General features: G+C 37.2%; 1 protein-coding gene across 5 annotated transcripts in view; it reads right to left on the minus strand.

Annotated features, from left to right (window-relative positions):
* BRIP1 (BRCA1 interacting DNA helicase 1) overlaps positions 1–26,380 on the minus strand; it is a 59,462-nt gene that overhangs the window by 19,248 nt on the left and 13,834 nt on the right. For all 5 annotated transcript variants that reach the window (XM_068655871.1, XM_068655868.1, XM_068655870.1 and 2 more), the window contains 6 exons: positions 23,672–23,804; positions 23,018–23,169; positions 22,235–22,406; positions 21,989–22,126; positions 21,436–21,597; positions 403–562 (listed from right to left, as the gene is read on the minus strand). In XM_068655871.1, coding sequence (XP_068511972.1) covers positions 403–562; positions 21,436–21,597; positions 21,989–22,126; positions 22,235–22,406; positions 23,018–23,169; positions 23,672–23,804 — 917 coding nt within the window. The remainder of the gene's footprint in view (positions 1–402; positions 563–21,435; positions 21,598–21,988; positions 22,127–22,234; positions 22,407–23,017; positions 23,170–23,671; positions 23,805–26,380) is intronic.

Genomic DNA, 26,380 nt, shown 5'->3' on the forward strand with positions numbered 1-26,380 from the left:
TTTTGACATAGTATCATTCTTTATTCTCCATACTTCAGTATTTTGAGAAGAAATCTTACAGTAGCTGTAATATAAGTCGGTAAATCAAAGCTATGGTGAAGCTGATTCTTTGAGAAACCAGTCTGCACCCTGCTGGACACGTAAATACATGTCCTTACACAGCTCACTGCCTTTTGAAAACCATGATCAGGGTTATGCATCATTCTGTATGCCCTTTATGCTCATGCAACAATGCAAATAGCACTTCACATTCCTCATTTATCACAATAACTTATTGAGCTGAAATTCATTTTAATTGTTTATCCACACTTTATTCTATCTGTTAAGCACAGTAAGTATCACCCACTTTTTGTTTTTAACCTAACGAGTCAGAATCAACAATTACATGTGAGAAGAAAGTACCTTTTTCTCCTTTACATTTGATTGCATCATAGTATATTTTCAGCAGTTCGTCAAAGTCACTCTTTGCTCCTCCTTGAGGCTCCGCAATGACCGTCTTAACCAGCTCCAGGTTTCTCCATAAGCCAGTGTGCATCCAGCGATCTTTTAATTTGTCCAGAAGCTGAAAACAGAAAAATCTGCTTATTTTAAAAAACACTTTCAGATGGTTATTTTGTTTTTGTATATATGAATACAAGTTTCGCTACATACTGAATTCTGAATTCATTTGAAACAAACACTTGCATCTTAAATTTGCACAGTATTTCAATACTTTAACACTTGCATAGATAAGTTAGGGGAGGAGGTATTGATGTAGCATTTGTCAACAGCCTCCTCTGCTTCTTGAAGGGCTTTTGTCAGCTTTGCTGTATCTGCCAGATTTTGAATTACACATATTTTACTCCAGATGATTACATGTTCCAACCCTATAAGCAAATAAATTTGTTCCACATTCAGTATGAATATAATGAAAAATACGTATTGCATTATAAAAACCTAAATGATCAAAGTGTAAAATTACCATGAAAGCAGAAGTGAGATGGGTGGGGGTATTTGCAGTTAGCTGTCACCACGTGCCCTTTTCTCATCAGTTTCTAGACAGAATTTTATCAAGATAGGGAGCAGAAGCCATTCCTTTACCTAACATATTTGCTCAATGGTGCACAGCAATGCCCTCAAGACCAATGAAAGGCAACCAACACATTTTAGAATGAACTGAGGTGATCTGGTTCAGTGGACAGAAGGTAAATACTTTATTACACTCATTTTACTGTTCAGTGATCATTAGCGTGTCACTAATACCGTGCAGTAGAGTTACCAAGATCCATATGTACAGAAGATTTTAAATTCTCAGTTTCTGTAACATGGGCTATGCTCTTAATTTCCCTGTACTTCCCTTAACTCCGCTCATTGAAGACTTTCTCACTATTTTGCTCCAGGCTACACAAACTGCTCCAGCTGGAACCTCCACTAGTCCCATCGCAGTGCTTAAGGAGCAGCAGCATCCCTCAGCTCCTAGCCCACTTGCCTTTTTGATGCACTCCAGCCAAAATCCAAGGATCTTGTACAGTTAGGCTGTTGCAAAATTACTCTGTTAATAAGAAGACAGTTCCATATTTCATATTCTTAACACCAAAGACCTGAATTTATTCTCTAAGTATTTGGATTGGTCCCTCTTGAAGAACATGCAAGTCAGAAGGTACAAATACCATGCTGCTTTTTGAACTTTGATTAGCTGTGTTCACATTTTTACTTGGACAATTATGATTGCTTACTGCTGGCAAGGTACCGCTCTCCAGCAACTGAAGAAAGATCAAATGGTGACCAGCAGGAACAGCCTCCTACACATACACGTGTTACAGGGGACGAGATCATTTCTTCCAAAAGTATCTGTCCTAGTGTTTGTCCCCTTCTCTACCAGCTCTGTCATTTCCTGGCAGAATCCTGTCCGTAATCTCTTTTTATATAAAGGGCCATAATATTATGGCCAAGCAATTACTGTGCATCTGGCCATCCACAGCCTGCCACTGAGATTTCCGTTCTTGGCCATGACATGGAGATAATTCTGGTAAAGAAGAGAATCAAATTATTCCTCTAAGTACCTCCATTTAAGACCTGTTAGAGCTGCCCCTGACTGTAATATCGTCAACTTTTCAGACTTCATTCTTCCTTCTATGAACCTAATGCTTGTCCGGGCATCCACCTGACAAGCTGTGCTAGATTCACTTCTGCTTCTGTTTACCACGCACAGCAAAAAGGAGGCTGCTGAGATGGGAAAGACAGGACACATTTGGGTATAAATGAATTGAAATTCTACAACCACAACTCATGAAGCATTCTTATCAGAAAAATGGTTTCGTAATGAAGTGAACCAAAGCCTGTTGGATCATCTCAGGAAGGGCAAGATTGCTTACAAAGTTACTTAATCCCCAATTCCATTGTATTTCTCTCACAGTTTAAAGCAGGATAACTTCCATTCATCTCTGGAAAGATGGTACTAAGAAACCTTCCTCCAGATTTTAAGGAAACATCCTTTTCTCTTGTGTGGGCTGCCCAGCCCCTCCAGGCAAGTATCTATCAGACCAGAAGAGGTTCAGGTTTCTCGTTTAATTGAGGGCAACCACCACAATAAAAAAAATCTACTTTTTTTGGATGAAAACATGCAAATTATTCATGAAAACTCTTGGCAAGAATGGAACAATTCATTTAATTCATACGCAAGCTACTACTTCTCCTACTTAATGGAGCTTCCTGGAGATGGAAACTTCCTTGTATACACAAAAATATGTGCAAACACACACAATACGCATGCAACAGACACAAAACCCACCAGAATTATGGACATGACCGAATACAAATAAATAAAATATAAAACACATACATGCCTCATAGGAGCTATGAATCAAATGCAAGATTCTCATAAAAAATTATTTCGCTTCAGGTTGGAAAAGTGCAAATGGGAGCAAGATACAATGCCAGGAATCACAAGAAGCAACCATTAATGCCCACAGTCAGTCACTTCTTCTACCCAAGGGAATAATAGCTTCTGCAGTGGAAGGCAGTCTGCGTATATTTTATTAAATCCCCTAAAAATGGATGCTCAAATGGTTTATTAACAAATGGTCTTCCTCCAAGAAAGCAGAAAATCTTGTTAGGTAGAATCTGTCATCTTCCCATGCACTGAAGGATGTTTACTTCAATAGCTTTTTGCCTTTTTTTCCTTTCTTCTACTTAAGGACACCTGTAAGCTATGATCCACAGAACCTGCGAGCTCAGTATTTAGATTTACTGTTCATTTTTGTCAGCATCCTCCCCTCTTTTTTAGGCATCTTTTGAAGAACTCTTGGAGTTTGGGAACAGAGGAAAAGTTTTAACATCTCTTGCCATTACGTTGTACTCCTAAACTAAATCCTCTCATCCTGTGTCCATGAAGGAAAAGCTTTGCTCCTTTTCATTTGCTGCTTTGTTTTATACAGTGCCAAAACCTGCATTAGAGGTTTCCCATGTCACGGAGCAAGACTGAAGATTTGTTTAATGTATTTTACCCTAAGGCAAGTTCATTGTAATTTCCAGCATCTTAAAGAAGTTGAGAAGTTAACTTGCAGCCATCACACTGCTGCAGCATAATCTGGGAATACACTTTTTCTGCAGCATTCCTTACCACTGACGGGGATTTTTGAAGCAGCAAATACCTGCGATGAGGGAGGGTCTCATGGAAAACACAACGACACGATGAGCTACTTATTTTGATTTACAGTTCCCTAGCTCTGTCCTGCTACGAGCACTTGTTATTAAACTTTCTTTACATAAATTATTCCTTAAATATTTTAGCGTTGGTTGACATAATGAATGGATTGCTCCTTGCTAGTAGAGGAGAAAGGGATTACGGGAATAATCCCTCCATCAAGAAGTGCCTGGGGAAGCTATGGAACAGTTCAAAATATGATAAGATGTTCAAGAACAGTACAGGGGGAATAAAAGGATAATGAAGCCACTCGTGACCCAAGTAGCCCCTGAGAAAATAAAATAACTCTGGCTTTATTAGCTAGTTTAACAACTATTAACTCTTTAATAATAACCACCAGTTACAATTGTATTGCATATTCTCATGCATCTTTAAAAATGCGTGCTATCTTGTTACCCAGAGGTTTGTATAATGACAACTGAACAAAAGGTATTTCAAGGTGCACAAAAGTTACACAAATTTCTCATAACCCTCTTAGAAGCCTGCCATTACACACCAAAAAAAAAAAAAAAAATCAAAACCTTCTCTAAACTTCAGTGTTTTTTCATCTTGTTTGTATGTAATACTTTTTAACGATAAGAAATTCACTTTTCAACTGTTAAGGATACTTAACATTTTCATCATTACTTGGATATAAAGGGTAGCTGAGGAGAGCAACGAAACAGCCGTTAGTTTTTTCTTAATAAAATCACAGTATTGGCACCACTGTTAGTGCAAAAAGTCAGAGATTCTCGAGGGACTAACATTGATCTAAAAGCCTTTTCCCATGCAGAACTCCTCGTGTGTTTGCTACTAGAATTTTCTTTTTGAATAAGCACTGCTTCAAATCAAAGTGTGTCTCCAGTGGACTGGAAATGTGTCTGAAGGGTCAAACAGAAGTTCCACACACAGTCAGCAGAAAACTTCAGAAGCAGGAAGCAGACAGCCCTGTCCAACCCTGAGGCTGAGCAACAGGACTTAGCGCACTCAGCTCCGCTCTGCTAGAACTGAAGGGGCTTTGATGTGCTTGGGACTAACAGGGCAGTCCCTTGCAGAAAGCAGGGTTATCCTTCAACCCACCAACGTGTGTAAGGGACACACAGAGGTGCACCGCTGCTATAATGACGTCCTCTTGCATCGTCTTTTCAGTCTCAGTCCGTTAAGGCACGTTCTATACACAGCCACCAAAATTCTACATTTAGCTGGAACAGTGTGAGGAAAAGGTGGCAGTTTTAGAAGCACCGAAAATCTCACACTACAAACACTTTCCCTTTCATTTCAAAAATATATTTGTTTTAATAAAATATAGACATATACATCTTAAGAGCATTTCCAGCTACGTTTTGTAACACCTGAGGTTTCTGGAGAAAAAACAAAAAGAAAAGACTGACCTGGGCCATTCCCTGTTGAAAACCTACAACCAACTACAAGAAGGTGCTTCCAAAAGATACCTCCGCTAAGCCACTACACTACAGTCGGGAAGATTAGGGATTTCAAACCCAGAATAAAAGGGATTCCCCCAAGCCCTGGCAGATGGAGAAGAACATCGTTTCACATCTAGGAAAACTGAAATACATCATGTTACTTACCTACTACACAGACTATGGAAATTACAGTTTTTCTCAGGACCACCAAATGGTTTCTTTTTCTAGAAAGTCTCACAGATTTATTCACTTTTAAACTTACAGTACCAAAAACATTTTAAGAAACTGCAGATGTATGGACCCATACCCAGCTGCACCGCTCTATGCATACAGGATGCACAATTTGGCAATGATAGTTAGATTCAGAGAGACAAGAGAACCCGTCCAACTGAATTGTGCTCTTCCAGACTTGCCAGTCTTACACCGTGAAAAACGCCGTAAAATCCACATGTACACAAAATCAACCATAAAAATCAGAATAAGGAAATTTTATCCAAAGGCAACTAAACTAAAACCTATTCATTTAAATAAAACAATACAACTTTTTCCCATGGATGTTGTTCTAACTTTAAAATTAGTGTTTCTTCCACTTTCATCTGAGTAATAATCCAATAAACTAATGAAAATGAAACAGGTATCCCTTCATATTTTATATTTAAACATACATCAGTAAGTTCTTATACATTTCCTATACTATATAACACAATGTCTTACCAGCATTTCAATAACACGTTATAAAAGAAAAAATACATCACTAAATAGACCATAGGAGATGCATATCTGCAACTGATGAATATTGTCATTTCATTCATGAACCAAAACAAGCTGAACAGCAGATACAGTACTCCAAAAATCTAACGCTAAAACTTCTTAATATTATTAAAGTGTTTTTAAAAACATACTATTTCGGCAGACCTCACCAGCAGTATGACAAACTTTTTAAATAAGTACTATGCCAGATGTAATTTATAGCTCCTTGGTAACAGAAGACAGTAAGTTCTGTATCTTTTCCTCTCACCATCTTCTACTTATCTCAATCTTTGTTCTGCTTCAAGACATTGAATAGCTCAGTCCTTCAGTGCTTTTTAATTTATCTAAGCAACAGGAGGAGGCAGTGGAGCGGAGGAGGCAGTGTAGACACCAAATTTATACACTGAGTGCATACGAAATACTTTTCCTTCAATAAAGCACTTGTGCCTTGACAGAAAAATAACAGGTGTCAAAACCAAATAAATAAAAGGCCTTGTTTACCCTACACATATGGAAAACTTACATTCAGAAAGGATGTCAAAGAGAAACACAGCTTTCTTGTTTTACTACATTTCCCACCATTTGGGCTTTCTGCAAGTAAACGGTACAGGTTGCTTTATATATCACCAGACAATTCACACTGCATCTGCATCAGCTGCTTTCTCTCTTCCTTCCAGTGGGGGGAAGGAATATATATACATATATATATATTAAAAAAAATAAATAAATCTATAGACTGACAGATCCTTCTGTGAATTTAAGCTATTAGGATAAAGAACATCATATTTTCCACAGAAGTAATCCTCTGATGATCTCAAGGCACAGATGTTTTTATAATGTATCTAATTCCGCAGGTATTGCATTACCTTTAATAAGCCTTCAGGACGCAGCAGCTTGCTGACTCAGCCGGTTGCCTACAGCTGCAACTTTTTCTTCAACCCACTCTCCCCCTGGTCGCAAAGCTCTAGTCTGCTCAGCGTGCTGGTTAATTACCTGCTTGAATGTTCTACTTCTATTTGAAAGAATTAAGCCACTTCTATATTAGTGATAATCCCGAAATATATTCAGCCATTAAATAAATGCATTTAGCATGTTGCTTAAACACTAGTGGCCTTCAATTCATGTCATTTCAAAGTAGCCCTGGAGAATGTATTTTGCCAGACTGCACCCACTTTTTTTTTAATCACTTCCACGGTAGTATTACAGGCTCCTATCAAAAATACTTCAAGAACTAGAGACGTCCTGGAAAGTACAGAATTAGTAGAATTTACTCAAAGGCTCTCTGAACTAGAGAGTTGTTGTGCCTCGTACTAAGTGTCCTGGAATCCTCCACGCAGCTGACCTCTAACACTGGAGGAAGCCTTCAATTTGGGGAAAGCAACAGTTGACAAGGTCATTGCGGTGGCATGGGATCAGCAGTTTAACTCTATTTCTATATTTAAAAGAAAAAAAAAGTCATTTGAGGTTAAAAGTGAACACAAAGGAAACGGCAGAAGGAAGAAAGCAAACAGCAATGAAATGGGAATAGAAGATTATAAGGGGCAAAGAACCAGCTAATTGCCTGGAAGGATTTGGGTAAAAGGAAAAAGCTGATTTTCCTTCGAGGAACAGGAAGGAAAATATTTGGGTCACATAACTGATAAATTCTGATGACCATTATTCAAATCTTTCAAATAAATCAAGAAATAGCATTCTTGAACTAATAAAAAAGTGTACTGTAATAAGCATTATGTCCTTTAATAAGAATGTCTCAGAGACCACAACCAAACCCAATAATGTTCATGAACACCACCAAAAATATTATGTTTTCAAAAGGACTCTAAAAGCATGCACCTTTTAGTTAGAAGTGATTTACGAAATTGTCAGAGCTAATTTAAATCTTCTCTCTTCTCCATTTTGTTCTTCTTAAACACCTCGTGTGCTTTTTCAACTCTGATTTTAATCCTAATCACATTCATCACCAACAAAAAAAATCAACTTTGCATGACACCCAGTCATTTGCATTGCACCAGGCTGGGACTACGCCAGCCAAGAATAACATAGCCCATTGAATTATTTAAGCAGTTGTTTGCACTCAATTAGATTTTCATGAAAGGTTAAGCAATAGACTGATTCACAGAAACCTCTTCATGTTTACGGGAGGTACCTGACACAATACAAGGAGGTATTTAAAATTAATTCTTTTGAATGATTTAAGTTGATACAAAATGCTAATTTATCTGTTCACCAAAAAAAAAATATATATATATATATATATAACTTCAAATTGAAAGAGAATGGTAAAATATCTGTGCCCAAAATATTTTACTTATGAAATAAAATCCACTTTTGGAATAGAATGTTAATTTCCCACTGTTCATGGGTAACTGGAGAAAAACACCAGATGCACATATAAATACACATGCACAGGTAACCTTTTATTTATATACCAAAAGTAAACTTACTTAATGCAGAATTGTAATGGACACAGGCCACAAAAAGATGTTATTCCTCTCCAGGAGAGGCCATGTGCCCTTTCTACTGCACATTTCCCTGGCTACTTATTATCATTGTGGGGCTACAAACAGCTACACAGAGAAGTATCCTTTTAACCAGACTTTAGACAGAAATTGATCAGTCGTCTGTAAACGATTTCCTTTCTCAAAGTGTCATTGAGGCTCCATAACTGCAGAATAGAAAATATGGGGGGAAAAAATCAGCATTTTTAAACTGCCAGGACAGAGACAACATCGTGAACTGTAAAACCAAGAATTAAAGAAAACAGGGAATGTAATATATTCAGAGACTTCAATTTCTTTGCTTTAAGGAACACAAAGACAAGGCAATACAGAGAAGAGTTTCAATGTGGAAATAGCTTAGAAAGTCCTGAAATAGAAGTAAGCACTGCAAAGAAATGAGACCAGAATGCATACACATCTAAGTACCACTTACAGGGGAAAATGGACATTCCTCACTTTTTTCAGAACCTCTCCTTTTCAGCTGATGAGGAAGATTTTCTGATGTGTATTTGACTGCTAACCCTTTCCATCTGTTACACCAAAACGCAAATCAAGTGCATCGATTTAAACCAAAGTAGTTAGAAGGAAAGTGATTTTAAGAATACAAGCCTGCACAGACAGCCATGATTTCAAAATTAAAATCGCTCAAGTTGGAGTCTTTACGGAGTCTTTCCTCTATGCGCCTCCTGAGAGAAAGTTGTCCTCAGTAGGAAAACTGTATCACTACCGCATCATCTCTTTTAAGAGATTTTTCACTGAGGCATCTCATATCGTATCTCCACAACAGAGAACCAGTTGGAAAATAAAACCTTGTAGGTGCCTATGATTTCCAAGAATTTGTGTGGAAAATGCATCTTTTTAAGTTTAGAAGTGCCATACTTCCTCAAGCACAACCTTATGTAGGATTATAATATATTATAATTTATTAAAGGAAAATATAACATTTTCCTTGTAATATATTAAAGGGAAAAAAGATAGGACCAAGACTCATGTGTTGAGCTATCTATATATGCCAGGAAACGTGGGGTAAAACCTTCACTAGCCCACTCGGGCTTGGCAGGCACACCGTGAGGCAGGGGGAAACAGATAAAAGCTGCTGCGCAACTCAGCTACATAATTAAGCTAAACCCTGAACATGGTGAAAAACTCTGTATTATGAACAAGATTCTGATCACCATGTGCACACTCCAGCACAATAAAAGGTGAATAATTCATAATCATTTTTGAAGGAAAAGTATGCATCACTCAACTTGGGGGAAACACAGGGGATTTCACTGGTATGATTTTTCTTCAGGGACAGTGACAAAGTGCCGCTCCCCAGCAGGAAACTGAAGCACTGAACTGTGTTCCGTGTGCCATAAATCAACACTGCAGCCTACAGGATGTCTCTCTGGTACCAACATACCATCAATTTTTCAATAACCTCCCTAAATAATGGAATATGTGAACGGCGACAACAGTAATGAAAAATGAAATGTTTTGCACACCAAAGACTCTAGAATAACACGGTTAATACGTTGCTTCTACAGTTAAAGAAGCTTTTTTTATATTAAATCTTTTTCAAAAAACAAACAAAAAATAAGAAAACAAACCACACGACTTGTTTTACTACAAAACGACCTGGATAGCCTGTGAAGGCTTTGAGCTCTGTCACAGCTGTTTCTAAATCCTGATTCAAAACAGTGCTTTTTTGTTTTTTCTGTTTTGTTTTTGTTTTGATTTTTTGTTTTAAAATTAGCCAAGACAACACTTTGTGTGTTACAAGAGCTACTTGTACATTAACCTTAGGCTATCGCTACGCTTTCCAATGAAAGAACAATCCTTCATGCAAAAAAGGCTCTCCAGAAAAATCTATTTCTAAATAAAGAATTGCTTATATCCTTGTTCTGAATAAAGGATGGAACACATGTATCAACTGCTCATTAATGAGCTCAGCATCCTATATTGCTGTCCTCTTCCTCTCCAGTAAAAGACCAAGCTCAGTCATCTCTGACCTCTTTTTTTCCAGACCAAAGAGAAAGGAAAGACGAGGCTGGCTTAGTGGCACATCAGCAGCAAAGCCCAGGGCCACGTGGGACCACTGGTTCGAAGAGACACGTAGTCCTAGGCGAGAGGCTGGCCACGTCTGCGAGTGCTCCTACAGGAACCCGAGGCAGTCAGGTGCCTGTCACAGGGAACTGACTCCAGCAGGGGGAGAGGAACAGGTTTTAGCTTTTAAGCTACTGACATGAACAGGAAAAAAAATAGTTTTAAATTTACAGAGGCATTTTACACCTGTAGTCACTAAATAATTTTTATGATCCTATTCAAATCTGAAGCATATTAATAAATATTCTCTTGACTTTCCCCTTAGTCATTTTTTCCCTCATTATACAGCAAATCAGTGCATGCAAAAGAACCAAGAGAATTTCTCAGCAACAACCATGTACTGTATGCACGACACTCAGCTTGTGATTGGTAATTATGTAAAGCCAAATCCTAACAGGGAACAGTATCATCGATTCTTGGAGACATCTGAAACCTTTTCTTTGGAAGTAGGGCCACGATCTCAGATCAAGGCAAAGAATGAAGCAAATGGTAAAATCCAGAGAGAAAACTTTTTGCATCAATGGCAATAAGGAGTAAGTCTCAGAAACTGACTCTCATTCATAAGCCATAAAACAGGAGTTTTATGTTTTGTGGAAATTATGTTTGACAACATTTAAAAACACATTAATGGACTGTGAAATTAAAATGCAATGAATACTCTTTGGAATACACCGTCTCACAAATCATATTTTATCACAGAGAAACTTTCTTTCTTTCCCAACTGGCAGCTGTCATGATTTCCTCAGACAAGATTTCACGTTTCCCAACAAAGTAGAACTTTTCTGCAGTTAAAACAGTCCACGTATCGCTTTCAATATACTTCATATTCCAATTCTTGTATATGCTGTTACATTGCTGATAGAGAGTATCTTACCTAAATATAGGTTCACAAATTTATTTTATGTCATCCATAGCCTTTTTCACACAATGTTGCACCTCTTCCTCACCAGGCAGTGAACCTCTCAGAGCTGCAAAGGGGACCACGACTTGGCAGGCTGCACTGGTACTGAACGTTAATGTCAAAGGAACCTGCGCAAGATGCACCTTCTCAAAAATAACATTGTTTATGTACATTGTTCCTTATTAAATATTTTTTTCCAACCTGATTTCTCTTCCTTTCATCGCAAGTTCCCAAGGAAAAGCGATGCTGAGTGTACTTGCGATTTAGTATTTGGACTTGGTCATTCACAAACTGAGCGCAGCCACTGCTTGACCGTGAAAACCCCTTTCCAAGGCAGTTTCTACTTAATTGGTAGGAAAAACGTGGAAGCAGAAAGTGTTAATTACAACGGAAATTAGAGCACGTGTTAGCTCGATACAACAACTCAGCTTGCAGCACTTTGACAAGTCAGAACTCAGAAGTGAGAAGCAGTAATAGATTTTTAGTTTATTTTCCTGATGCTGCATGCTCCGGGTATTTAAACTAACAGCGCAATCAAATATTAAAGTGCACTGCTCTCAGGGTGTGAAATTCACAAGGAAAGCACTCATCTACCAGTCCAGAATATAATCTTTTATACACGTAATACCCCATAACCTGCCAGAGTGTCGCTACAGATTCTCCTTTATACCCTGTGGGGGTGCTACCACAAGGTACAGCTGCTCTATGCAAAAAGCAAGTGCCACAGGGCTCTTAATAATTGCGAGTCCCTTGCTAGTCACCATACCAGCCCAGTAAGGCACAGAAAGTATATTTGTTCATTCTTCACAGAGAGGAATTCATGAAAATAAGGTGGGAAACCTCTCCTGAACCAACAGCACCTGAGTGCTACAGCACGGCCACGACAGCGGTCGGAGGCTGCTGCAGGGAAGTCGTGGAGGGGCCACGTGTAAAACGCTGGGTGCAGCACCATGCACCAACAGCTACCGGCTGTTCTCTGTAGTCTGAGAAGTGGATGGCAAAATATTGTGAAAGTGCATTTTTTTCTTAGGGAACACATCAAGGAACGATATTCACATCCTGATCTTAAATAATAGCGTGGCTCAAGAGACCCTCTTTTCTCTACCACCACGCAAATTAAAATATAGAGCAAAATATTGGCATACACATAGCATACAGATGTACACACACCCCTACACACCTTCCTGTGAAAAGAACACCCCCTACCCAACTTCCGTAACAACCCAATAACAAACCATGCTTCATACAAACATCAGAGCTTCCGAATGAGCATCTTTATAGATGCTCACATTAAAGTCCACCATTGAAAAAGGCACGTTAAAAAACACAACAACGATGTTCCATCTCCGAGGCTGAGCTCTAGCAGTAAAGGGATGATCATGCTCCCTTTCACGAGTATACAACATAATCTCTTCTCTCGAGCTCTCTCTGACACTTGCCTAACCTCCTGATGGGCCAACTCAGTGCACAAGGCCAGCAGAAAACTAAGCAGGGTGAGAAGGGGAGGGTGGGGGCAACAAACCCTCTCCTTTGTTCTGGAGATCTGAATCAGCTCCCACTGAACTCAGAGCAGCACCAGAACAATCAGAGGGAGGGCAGAACGCAAGCTGCTGGATCGTCTCCTCTAACTTCTCCAAGCCTCCTTCACGCTTGGATTACCTCTAAATCCCTAGAAATCAGAAAATTACTCCTGTAACCAGTGCATATCTAGGATCTTGTCATACTGTTTAAGAAAGAAAACAAATCTTGTGTAACTGCTCCGGTTGTCAGTCATCAGCCTGAAAGATATAAAATGATCTGTGACCCAGCCCAAAAATTTTCTTGGCCTGCTTTGTATCACGTGTGCATTGCCAAAAGCCACCAGTAACCAAGCAATGAATAAAAATAAATAAATAGGCAAATAAATCCACAATTTAGGTTAAAAAATTCTAAGTGAAAACGTTATAATAAAACAAGCACCAGCTTTAAAGTTCAGGAGTTATTTTACAGCACTTCAGTTACTCCTCTGGAGTGGAATTCAGCACCACTCTGGCTCTGTAACCTAGGGAAATATTTCTGCTGCAGCCTCCCAGATTATACAAGAAATGATCTTGCCAGGGTGTGAACTGTCAGCTCCGTCTTCAAATTTAGCTTGGCAAAGGAACTCAATTAAACTGATGACATGAAAAGAGGAGGCTTGCAACAGAACTGGAGGGTAAAGATTACGTACCTGTTTATAGAATAATCATTGTAATTCTTTTCTATAAACTTCACTATTCCCTCTGCTACTGTTCTTTCCTATTTGAGGCAATACTACCAGAAGCCTTCAGTGAAAAGAGAGTTGTGATGGAAGGGTTGAACTCCTCCATCACTCACAGCAATTTTTACATACCTCTCTTCGCTATGCCCAAGTCATTGGGAAAATATGAAACTGTAGACTTCAGAAATCGCAGTAAGATTTACAGGAGCCATTGTAGTTCTCAGAAGACACCTCAGATAATGCACACCAAGCCTGAAAATTGGCCTTTTGGATGAATGCAAGGGCCCCAATACTTAGTTTATATTACAGACATTTAAACCTTTAAAGGATGGAAAAAATGTAGAATAAAACTGAAAGTAAAGATATTGTATATGATTAATGGGACCAACAAAAACCATAAAAACATGAGGAAGCTGAGATAAAGATCAGAAAGAAACCTATGAGTGCAGGGTGAGAGTGAAAAACAAGCAACGAAAAAAACAGTGGTCAACAAGTAAAACAAAATTCCATCTACGTTTATTAGGTACAAATGTTGAAATGCATAGTTTTTGAGTCATTAAAAATCAGCTATTTTAGACCACTTATTTACCCTGAGCTATGCCACATCACACAGGAATCACTCTCCTAAGATTTTCATCAGAGTAAGGCAAAAAGCCTTTTTTTTTTCCCCCAAATAAAAGTTTTTGGTTTTGTTTTCTTTAAAAAAAAAAAAAAAAAAAAAAGGGTCACTTCAGTGTCATGAGACCTACCTCAGCAGCCTGCAGTCACTAGAAAAACACTCCAGGGGGACATCGCATAGAGCCCTAAGTGCCAGGACAGAGGCACAGAGTACGAGCTTCTCCCACATTGTTTAATTACTCTCCCATCATTTTGCTCTAATTCTGTTTTTAGGTACTTGCATACAATTTGAGATAGCAAGGATGACAGAACTCTATTCCCTAAAGTCTTTTCTTGGTTTTAGGGTTTCTTACATACTGTAATAGCACCAGTGCAGCTGTTTGGCTCAAACAAACCAGGCTTCTGAAGTAAGAGAATGTCTTTCCCTTGAGAGTAGCAAGCAAATGCTGCACAGAAAGTGAGTATCATTATTAATTTACAATTATTTCGTAACTCACCTCTGATATGCCAGCCTGTTTAAGGCCTCTCTCTTTTCATCCCAGTGAATGTGATGCTGGATATTGGCTATAGTTACGACACCTGAAGCTACAGACACACGTTGTTTACCATAATATTTTAAATTACATTCCATAGTGTTAAAATGATGCAGAAAGTTAATGCTTATGTAACTTCAAAGAACAAAACTCTGCCATAAAACACACTGGGTGCAAACATTCCTACATCCTGCAAATATTTACAGGAGTAAATCTCTTCCTCAACAAACTTCTACAGCTGTCAACAAGAACATCAAGGCGAATATTACTGTTGATCAAGCATTTCTCTCCGCATCCTACGCCTAAACACAACTAACAGAAAAACGTGGGCAATCTCCTGGAGCCCACCAGTGGCACCAGGTAATTCCTCGCATCAGTCTTCTGCAAACAGTGCAGCCACACCACAGAGCAACCATCTGTGGTGCAAACACTAATTTTCCTCTTTAATTTCAAACTCACCTTTTAACTGCACAAACCTAATGGCTTCCAATTTTTCCCCCATCCACATTACAAGCAAAAAGACGCTGTGGAATGTTTATCTCTTATCTGGATATTGTCATTTTACTGTCTCAAACTTCTTAAAACAACCTTTTCGCTAGGGAGGAAATCAGTCAGCATCAGACCTAGTGGGGAAACCCTGCACTTGCTCAATGTCTGTGGCTCTTACACAGTTCCAGATGTTCAGAACATTAATAATGCACTAACTCAAAACCTCTTTTTGAAACTTTAGAATGTGCAAATTGCATTAAAACCTCTTTGCCCTCATTAATGGTATTGTTACAATCCCAGTACTCTGGAAAATGTTTTTTGGCATTTGTTTAACTTTGTGATATTGCCATTTACTCATTTTAACAGCCAGTGCTCAAATCTTAATGCTTTTAATAGGCCTGGCTAAACAGACTACCATCTTTTGTAAATTTATTGAAGTAATTTATTAAATAAGTAAAAGTTGTCAGAAGGCAGCATTTTTTTTTATTGATGGTAGGGAAAAATGGGTTTCTTATAATTTATTTACAAAACTGCATTTCAGGTAAGTTTTAGAAATGGAAGTATTCTGTTCTTTTTTTGTGTTATGATCAATTCATTTTCTGCCACTCTGACATAAACTTAAGTGTTTGTTGTTTTGTTTTTTTTTTAATACCAATCTCAAACAACTTCTAGTTAAAAAAATAAAAAATAAAAAAGGGGGTGAGGGGAGGATTTGTCTTAGCCTAAGAAGAGCCAGACATTCAGAATTAATACTGAAACTGTATCCCTCCCTCAGCCTGTCATACAGGGGTGGCACATTTATGTCCAGGCCACAAGACCGTATATTCAAGGACTTGTGCTCATGTCCAGTGCAGGCCCACTGTGGTGCAATGGCAGAAAAGTGCAATAGTAAGAGGTTAAAAAGAGGTCCCTTCTGTTTATTCCAAGTAACAACCTCGACTGAAACCAAGGAGTCTCAGTCTGCCCAAAACCAGCAGTGGGGTTCCGGAGTCACTCTACACAAAATTCATTCGCTTGCCCTGGAAAAGTGAAAACTAAGCATGGCAGAACTGCACTCAGATTATACCTATTGCCTTGAAACTAGAAATAGCAGGATAAAAATTGGGAACTGGTTTATGCTCCAGACTCGAAGAAATAAAAATCACCCACCTTTTAGATTACACATGACTTTCAGGGCTTGGGATGTCCGGATTTTGACCTCAGACATTCCAAACCAGCTCCTGGTAACCTACCACGACCAGCAGTGCATATGGAAGTGGTCTTCTTCAAACTGAAACGGATTGCATTTGGGGCTCTAGAGCACCAAATGCAATCAATTGAGATAAGAGAAAAAAAATCCAGATTTATGTTAATCAGAACAGAAAATGCATTTGCATAGCATTACTGTTCTTGACCACTCATGTTTATTGCAGTTAAACCAAAAAAGTAGAACTGCATCAATGCCAAGCCCAAATTACTGAATGAACTTCATATCCTCTACAGAATAAATGAAAAGAACAATCACTTTTTGATCAAATATAGCCCAAGGTGATGTTCTGCTGGGGCACAAAGCAAGAATACCGATAAAATATGATTTTCTTCTTAAGATCACTTGATTTGCTTGACCCCACAAAAATTGTCTATGAGCAATTTATAAAGCAAATATCAAAATTCAGGAAACTAACAAGTTCCAAGCCTCATTAGAGATCATAAAGTCTTACATTAAGAGATTTATTAAATTTTGGTTAAATGGTTGAGTTACCAGAACAGTGCTTAGTCCTTAAAATTTGAGATTTCTGTAGCCTTGTTCAATGAACAACTACAGAATGTTTTTCTCCTGAATCTTCTTAGCCATCAGCACAGGAATATAATACAGTGCCTATAAAACACACCTGAAATTTCAGGAAATATGAATTTGCAGAACAATCCATGTTGCCTGTCAGCTGATTGTACTGCAAATATTTATCCTTACAGTTCAGCCTCAAGTCCAACAGCATCTGCGATAAAGTGACTTAAAATGATTTTTTAGTGGTTTTGTTTACTTTTAATTATACCCTTAGCTACCAAAGTGCTAGCTCAATAATGGAGCAGTGCTTTCAATTAGTCCTGTAATTCTCGTTTCCTCCTTCTCTTTGCCTGTTCTGTTTTTCCTTTTCTTCAACGCCAACGAAGGGCAAGTAAACAGGCATAAAACTAAAAACCGTCCCCAATACAGGATGTACAAGAGCCTTGTATAGGACATACTGGGTAACTTTACTAGAAAGAAGTCAGTTGGGGAAAAAAAAAATAGAGAGAAAAGTGCTCAGACACTACCTCTGAAAGGTATGGGAGGAAGAAGTAAGCAAATCTTTAATTCTCAAGCAAAGAATTCTTGCCTTTTCATCAGTAAAACTTAAGAGCTAAGTCATTCAAAGCCTTTTGAGCAACTATCTTATTCTATTTTAAAAAATTTACTTCCAAATTATGACTCAACAATTAGCAGATACAAATTAACCAACAATGCCTTAAGAAAAAAAAAAAAAGACAGGAAAAAAAAACATTAACATTATTGTCCAAAGCTTATTTTGTAAAAGAGCTACTAAAGAAAGGTCAGTTAATTCATCATGATGGATTATCACTAAAATTTATAAGCATTAGCATTTTTCTCCTTGCTGGATACCTTGACTTTGATATGACACATATTGAATGAATCATCTAAGATGCAGGCACCAGGCAAGATATATCTTAATGCAGACAGGTCGGCGACATGAACCCTAATGGTCCTTATCTTAATCTTGTTTAAAAGCATCTTAGATTTCTGAGTAATCTTTTCACCTTCTGATATTCTCTTTTATAGAGTGTTTTTCCTGGAGTTGCTACTGATTTTCACATAAATGCATTTTTGTTGCACAGTATCAACAGCATGTTTTTAAGTATCCCCAAAAAGCAATCAGGATGGCTATTTAGTATACGTTAAGTAAAGGTTTTTTTTTTTTTAAAAAAAAAAAAAGGTCAACATGACAGAAGTTTGATAATTACAAAAAACTGTTATTTGTAGACTATTCTGAAACATGGCATTACAGCTGTTTATAAGAGAAAACCACCAAATGTGGAGATGTATATCTGATGCATTGCTTCCTTCTCATACTTTTTTCCTCTACTGCATTATTGATCTCAAATATTTGCTGTGCATATGCAGTCACTCTTCCATGAAAAAAAATTATTCAAATACTTAATTAAAAAAAGGGCATGTTTTTCTACTTCTTTCCTCTACTTCTGCCTTCATCTAGTAATTTCAAATTACACACCCATAACAAGGAGGCAGACCTTTTCTACATAGCTGTTCTGGGATTTCTGCAACAGTTGCTCTCATTTAAAAAAAAAAAAAAAAAGAAAAAAGGGACAGGTGAATTTTTTTTTTATTTTTTTTTTTTGGTAACAGCAGTTCAGTGACATTGGTGTGAAAGGAGTTGGTCTGATTTCATTTTTCAAGCAACTGGTTATTTTACTAACACTAGCATAGCTTTAGACTGTTCGACTGTTAATGAATAAAAATTATCTGCCAATAAAACGTTTCTTATATGATGTGTGGAAAACTAAATATTAATTTCTCACACAAAAGGCATACAACTATCATTAAAACATGAAAGAAATCCAGAATCTCCCAGGTCGCAATCTACCTGAAGAAATACTAACAGAGAAAAATGGAAGCCGTTAATGGATGCTTTCTGCACACGTTGGCACTGGAAGGACTATGTGACCAATACACTAGCTCCTACAGCACGTACTTTGGTGACATTTATAATGTTCATCTCTGATGTTCTGTAAGAAGCATCCAGTTTCCTCATCTTACCATTAGGTTAATGTGGTGAGATTTGGAAATTTACTTGCCCTCCATTTATTCACACATGAAAACTTTCAAGTATGTTGCTATCTCTTCTTGGTGAGTGTAAGGTTTTTTTTCTATTGAGCACTTCAGAAGTCTGAAATAAATCACTATGTTTCTGGTCGAGTTTGTTTCACCAGCTCTAACACAAATATATCGGTCATCATTTTCACCTGATGTTGGTTGATTACTTTAGCATTGACAAAGCAACCTGAAATCCTAGGCAAAATATAGAGGAAGAAACTTTACTTATAAAAGCCCCTTAAGTGCCAGGCTTGGAAGAAGTTGAAATGATTTAGTTTGTTGTACTTCTGCCATAATTTTATTTTATTTCTGACATTGTGTAATTGTGTTTTAACAGGGCAAGCAAGGAGAGAACACTGCTCGCCTCCTGGCTCTAGGCTCCCAACACTGTTCATCATGACACACTGCATCGTGCATGGGTTCTCTACTTCTGCTTCCTGTGGGTAATTTTATACATACCTCCATTCTTTTTATTCCCAATGACTGAGGCTAGAAAGTGTTAATTTACAAAACAGAAAAGCAAATATAGATATATTTCATTAAAACAAATTGAAGTCTATGAAATTCAAAGTGAATTGCATGACAGTGCAGTAAGATACAATTTCTGTCTCTAGTACTCTCATTATATACAAGCAAAGAAAGTAACACACCATTTACTACTTGAATTAAGTTAAAATGGGTTTTGCAGAAAAATAAAGTTAATATTATTTACAAAGCAAATACGTAGCGATAATTAACGAAGAGTTTCAGGCAAACAGGCCAAAATGGGCACAAGTGCTTGAAAGTGAAGCACTGAAACAGACAGAGCCATCTAAGAAGCAAGGCTTCTGTAGGCATGCAGAGCAAAGAACATCACTGTTGAGCCAGAAATTCTTAAACAAAACTAAAACAGAATGTTGAACTGAAAAACACATCTGTAGCTAACCAAACTGAAATCCAATGTACAGGTCTAAATTCAAACTCCATCAGTTTAACTTGATAGAAAAGAGATACACTGATGGCACTCCAAATTCAGAGCTTTGTACTCAAACTTCTAAGACACTTAAAAAGACTTTTTTCCCCCACTTATTCAAAAGTAGAAAGTGCAATTCATAAAACAATCTAATACCTTCAGAAATTTGCTCAACTCATAATAGTTCATTCAGTGAGGTACATGACCAGCTATATTATTGCCATCTTGATAAGCATGAACCATTTCTTTAAAAGGTGCAGTTTTTCATGAGATCTAGCAACCTCCCCATGAAAGTCTCTGAAAAGCAGTTTTGAAATGCAAATGTGCAGGTAAGCAATATTCCGTAGAATGATGAAAGAAGAATGCTGTTTTCCTTGCACTAATATGTTTATGTTTACATTATTCTGTATTTTCAACATATTAATCTCTTAGTCTTAAAGGCAACCCAATCCAGAATAAAAGAAGTGGAATGAAAAAGGGCATCCATAGAAAGATATTGGCAATGTGATTTTAAAATATCATCCTTCAATTGTCTGCAATTTATATTTATCAATACTTTCACTGGGTTCATGGAAGTGTTCCCACAAAGAGAAAACACTCAACGTGTTTAGCTAGGTGACCTTTCAGTGAAGCATAAGGGCAGTGAGAGGGGGAAGGGTACCAGAGCTGTCCAGCAATCTCTTTCCTTCTTTATTAAATGTCATTACAAAGTCTCTCCATACTTTCAATTCAGATTACTATTCTCATAAAAAAAAACTTTCAGAAGTGTTTGTCAGGTTTGTATACAATAAGATCAACTATCACGTACTGCTTAACGTTACACACTTCAGTAAAAGAATAGGGATGATAGTGAAAAGTGAAATATGCCCTCAAATTCTTTAATAAAGTAAATTGAATGCAAAATTTATTTATAGATGGCTAACATTGTGTATAACTGCATAGCTTTCTGAGCTAGGTTAAATAAATTTATAGTTAGTAATCTGTTTTGTTGTTTTTTTTCTCCACTGATTGCACATTACCTGGTCTAATGTGGTCACCTAATGGTTACTGTCAGTAACTGCACTGATGACTGCAATGCTTTAAAGACACCCAGAGAAGGGAAAAAAAAAACAAACTCCTTGCTTCACAGAAAAAAATGCAGAACAGTCTGGCTTTAAAAAATTTCAAAAAATTAGTACTTTTATATTAACTGAGATACAAACATTGCTGAAAACAAATATGAGCCTGCTTTTTCACAAAAATGAATTTGCATGCCAGATTGAAGAAATTACAATATAATTGTTATTACAATATATTTATTCTATAACCATCTATATATATTGATGTTTAGAAAAAGAAAAAAAATCACATTACATTTTTCAAGTAGAGTGTATGTTTTTTAAAGGGAAAATATGAGGTAAAATTTCCTTACCTTATAGGATGGCAAAAAACACAAAATTCCTTGGCCAACTGTTTGACACACTGCAAGCAGAAGTGCTCCCACCTCATCTTGGAACTCAAAGGTCTCTGCATGTTGGAATGTGGCGCACAGCTTTCGCCCATTCGGGCCTGCTCCAATGGTGCCAACCCAAACCTTGTGTATTTCAAATTTAAAAAGTTAATACTAAACTGACACTGACTGTAACTGTATGAAATACATTATGTTACATAATGAAACATCAAATGTGAAGAAAAATACTGAGATTATTTCTAAGCAAATGAGTTTGAGTACTTAAAAACAGAAGAGAAGGTGCAGTAACTGAGATGAATGATTATTACCAAAATAGCATAGCTTCAGATTTTTCCATGGAGGGAATGTCTAAGCATTGCCCTCTTTTTCATTTGAAAACTTACATTGCATTAATCTTCATAATAGCCTGTTCTACACATTACCTTCCTACTTAAAGAGTCTGCCACCATTTTTATTTGCAAATTACTGTTCATTTCACAACGGATAGCCAGCATTATACCTCAGGAGAGTTTACCTGTGAGTTCCGAATAACATGATTTGCCTCCAGCTGAATAGAAAATTTCACGCCAAGTTCTGAAGAAAATGAATCCATTGGAGAGAGCGTACCAGATGTCAGAACAATTGTTCTGACATCATTTAAGTCTGAAAAAGCCTAAGTTAGAGAGAGAAAAGAAGGAATTCAGAGAATGGATGTAATCACTTTAAGATCTTTGCTATCATATAAAATCACTTAAGCCCTTCTACTTCCCACCCAGCTTACCACAGCAGGATTCAAACACCAAAAATTAAGCATGTGGACTACAGTTTTATGACGTGCTTTCCTTTTCTGTTTGGTATTTGTAAAGAAGGCACTGGAATCTGAAACATCAGGCTGATTTTCATTCATCCAAGTATACGTTTGTTGTAGAGCAACTTTGTAGTCATCCGCATACCTATACAGAAATAAATATTAACTAAAACTACAATTAAAAAAACTGTAAGCATTAAGCTCCTAAAAGCTTAAAAAAATAATCGCATACAATATATTCTCTAAAAAAAGAAAAGCTGTTGACCATGCAGTGTATAAAACATTGACTAGGAGTAGGTAACTCTGCTCTAGGTTTAACATTTCAACAGCTGTCAGTTTCCCTTTTAGATAAATAATGAAGCTTCACAATAATTAAAAATTTTAAAATAAGATTTAAATCAGAAAGCTTTACTAACTGCTGACATTAGTATCCAACAGTCAAATGATAAATGCTATGGAGAAAAATAAAACCCATGAAGCGTAACTTGGCAATGCATCAAGAAAATTTACCTCTAACCCTCAAATAGATTTCTTCAACATTTGAATTCATTCCTGAATGAAAAAATATATTTTGGTAGTATTTAAATTAATTCTCAATAAATTCTTCCCAAATAAGTAAATTTTCCAAAACTTTTTGAAATGTTAATTTTGCTCAGAAGCTGGACACTATAGCAAAATGTTGCTCAAATGAAATTGACAATTTGGTAAACTGAATTAAACACCACCACACTGTTCAGGTTATGTTTTTGCACTGACCTGCTATTATCTTTAAAAAGACAAAACAGAACCATGAATAACCCTTTTAGCACAATCTGTGTGGCAGGGCTCACAATTGGTATCTCAATAAGCTCCTCTCTTCCAAACACTGATATTTTTTCTTCTTTTTCCAAGATTGCAGAAAGGTGTTTCTATAAGAGACAAAACAAATTCCATATTAACATTCTCAGTTATCTTCACAAAAGCAAAGCTAACACAGATACAAGACAACTAGCACACTGCTTTGAAAGTTTACATAAGCCACCTATAAAGTCAGACTGAAGACAGAATTGAAAAGGAAAACTAACAATTCTTTTAACATATTTGGCTTACACAAAAAGGATAGATGAGGTTGAAAATACTCTAAGTACATTTCAACAGTCAATAAAAACGTAGATGGATAGTACAGACAAAGCTATCACTGACTAACCAGCTTGATTTCAATAATTGTACATGATCAATTTTATCCTTTAAAAGGCAGATTCTCCACAAGTTCCAGTAGCTTAACTGGATTACTCCTGGTTTTCATCATGTATAATTTTTAGACAGCTTTTCAAAATTGCAGTAAAGTAACAGATGTGTTAACATTTAGTTTATGGGTACTTCAAGATGTTTAACATCTCTGGTACTGATTTATAGAGCTTACAGCATTACCTGTAAAATGGGAAAAGTAATACTGGTTATTCCCATTTTGTGCAAAATGTTCAGCATTTCTTTTCCACTCCAAACCTTACAGGAAGTTTCATACCCTCTTTCTACAAGTTGACTAGAGCTCTCCTTTAACCAGCTGCAAAAGAGAGAAATCAGAAATAATTTTAGCATAAACTTAGAGATACATTCCAAGTACAAAACAAACTGAACCTTGAAAAATGGCACCGCACTTCCGAGATGAAGGTGATAAATACTGCATTTAGGTAGCTGAATCCTGTTCTTCCTTAAGCCAGTTTTTCCACTATTGAAGCTGCTCTTGAGGAAGCTCAATGAAGTGAGAGGCAAACCTGTCCCCATGTATTTATATTTTATCATCATGTAATATCTTTATAATGAGGAAGAAGGATTAGAATATAATCCATTCTTATGATATAAGATGTCAGGCTCATTTAAGAAAGATTTCTGCTGTGCTTTTAAAGCCACTCATTACTTGTCATCCTCTCAATTACAGATTTCCCTGTTAAACAACTCTTGAGGCACTAAATGATTCCTTTTATTATCTATACACAGTAAGGGAGAGTTGGACAATACAAACTGCCTATTTTAACGTAGCTACAGATATTCATACTTCTGCTACAGCTTGAAAACTAAGCAGAATTATAACCATACTGACAATGCAATATGTGGTAGGACTTCTAAAAGCAGGATGCAAACATGCAGATCATCTCATCTGTGGCACAGCTAACATTTTCTCGACCTAAGTATGCCTCCAGAATTACAAGATTTTTTCCCTCTGTCTAGAAAAGCAGGCAGGCTCCCTCTTTCTCAGGAAATGCCGAAGCTGTCTGTTTCATCAACCAGCAGGAGGCATCAGAAAGACAGCTGTCATTTCTACAACAGTTCAAAATATGTATCTGCAAAATCAGTTAATCGTTATCAAATAAAGCAACAAGGCTTAGTGACTGTTTCAGTCCCAGATTTCGTGCCCTATCGCTGTAAATCATTTGCACAACAGAACAATTAAAAAACCTTCCCTTCCACTGAGTTACAAAAATCCATAAATACTACCATGCCAATCACTTCTTTCATAATTTGCTTTATCTTGTTAAGGAATGATGATCATTAACACAGGCAGAAGTTCACCAGTGTAGTATTTGGCCCCAATCCCTCAAACGTAAAATCAAAAAGACCTGAAACTACAGTTAGGAAAAGGCAAGTATGAAAGAATAAATGGGTAAAACACTCCAGGAAACGTAAAACTTCTGTTTTCCTGGTCTGAACTTTAAATGCCTTTACATACTTTTAAAATGGTTCTGCTATAAACACAAACCTGATACAATCACCTTCCTAACCTAATACTAAAGCATTGCAAAAAAAGGCAAATTCTAGAACAAATCCCATCCAATTAAATCTAACATGAAATCGCTTACTTGGAATACCTGATAATCTATTTAGAACGAGAATTTATTTTAGAGTAAAGCAGTAAATAAATAAAATTAGCTTCATTTCCAGATATCTACAATTCTGAAATAAAAATCAGCATATGCACTATTTTCAGGAAAAGATTCAGCAAATGTTCCAAGCTGCCTTCAGTTCAAGAAAGTGTATTTGGCCCTTTGCTTCCTACCAGAAAATCCCACTGTTTGTTCAATGGAGTAAGCCATCCCATCCAAATTGTCCTTGTAAATCTGCATCTCATCATAAAAGCCTGCCAGTATACCTCTACCAGTACATCTTCAAACTCCTCAGAAAGGTCACTTTAGCACCTCAGTGGCACTAAGCCCAAGCTTAAGTGCTTTTTGGAATGGGGACCCAGGACCTTTATAACTGAAATGAGGTTTTTCTAATTGTCCGCACATTTGGCAAAGCCATGTCACTTTCTGCAACAACATATTACCAATTACTGGCAATTTACACCCAGTCTTCTGCTTTCCAGCTGCTTTACATACTGCCGGCAGATTTGCCAAGACAATCAACCTTAGTTTTTCTGATAAGGTTAAAAAGCTCGAGGCAATTAAATCTCCAGCCATGCTATTCTCCTCTTTTACTAACTTTGAATATTTGAGATTTCCAAAGTAGGAGAATTAACTGCAAAAACAAACAAACAAACAAACAAACAACATAAAAATCATTTCTCTGACACAGGCATTAACTCTCAGGGTAGAGAAAGGATAGGGAAAATGACAAACTAGTTGTTGTAGCATACTTCAAAGTGTATTCCACCAACTGCTGATGCAACAAAACAATGATTTGACACGCACCGAATCAGAGTTCAGTTAACTTCAAAGCCACTGGTACCATTATTCACTTTTATTCTACTGACTTGGTCATTCTAGTTTTCAACAGTTGTGCATTTCTTTCAGTCCCTGAATCCCTCAAACAAAAGGTTCAAAAATTAAGGGCTGGACAGCTGAATTCCAAATTCTCCACAGGTGATGGAACCTTCTGACATTGTTTCAACTTTCTCAGTTCTTACTCCATGCAAAATATGCCTTTGTGCCCTCTTTTTTTCCCCTAGCTTCTGCCTCCAAGTCCATTTGATTCTGTTTCCTTCCACCCTCTTTCATGATTTGCAGCTTCTGCTGAGATCCTCCCCTTCCAATACTAACTCTACACTTTCTGGGCTTTACCTGTTCCTAAGCTCCATGACACTTGTGTTCCAACAAGGCAGGTGCCAAGAAATTCAGCTTATCTTTGGTTTCAATATCAGTA

Source organism: Anas acuta, chromosome 19, assembly GCF_963932015.1.
Source record: "Anas acuta chromosome 19, bAnaAcu1.1, whole genome shotgun sequence".
Classification (NCBI taxonomy): Eukaryota; Metazoa; Chordata; class Aves; order Anseriformes; family Anatidae; genus Anas; species Anas acuta.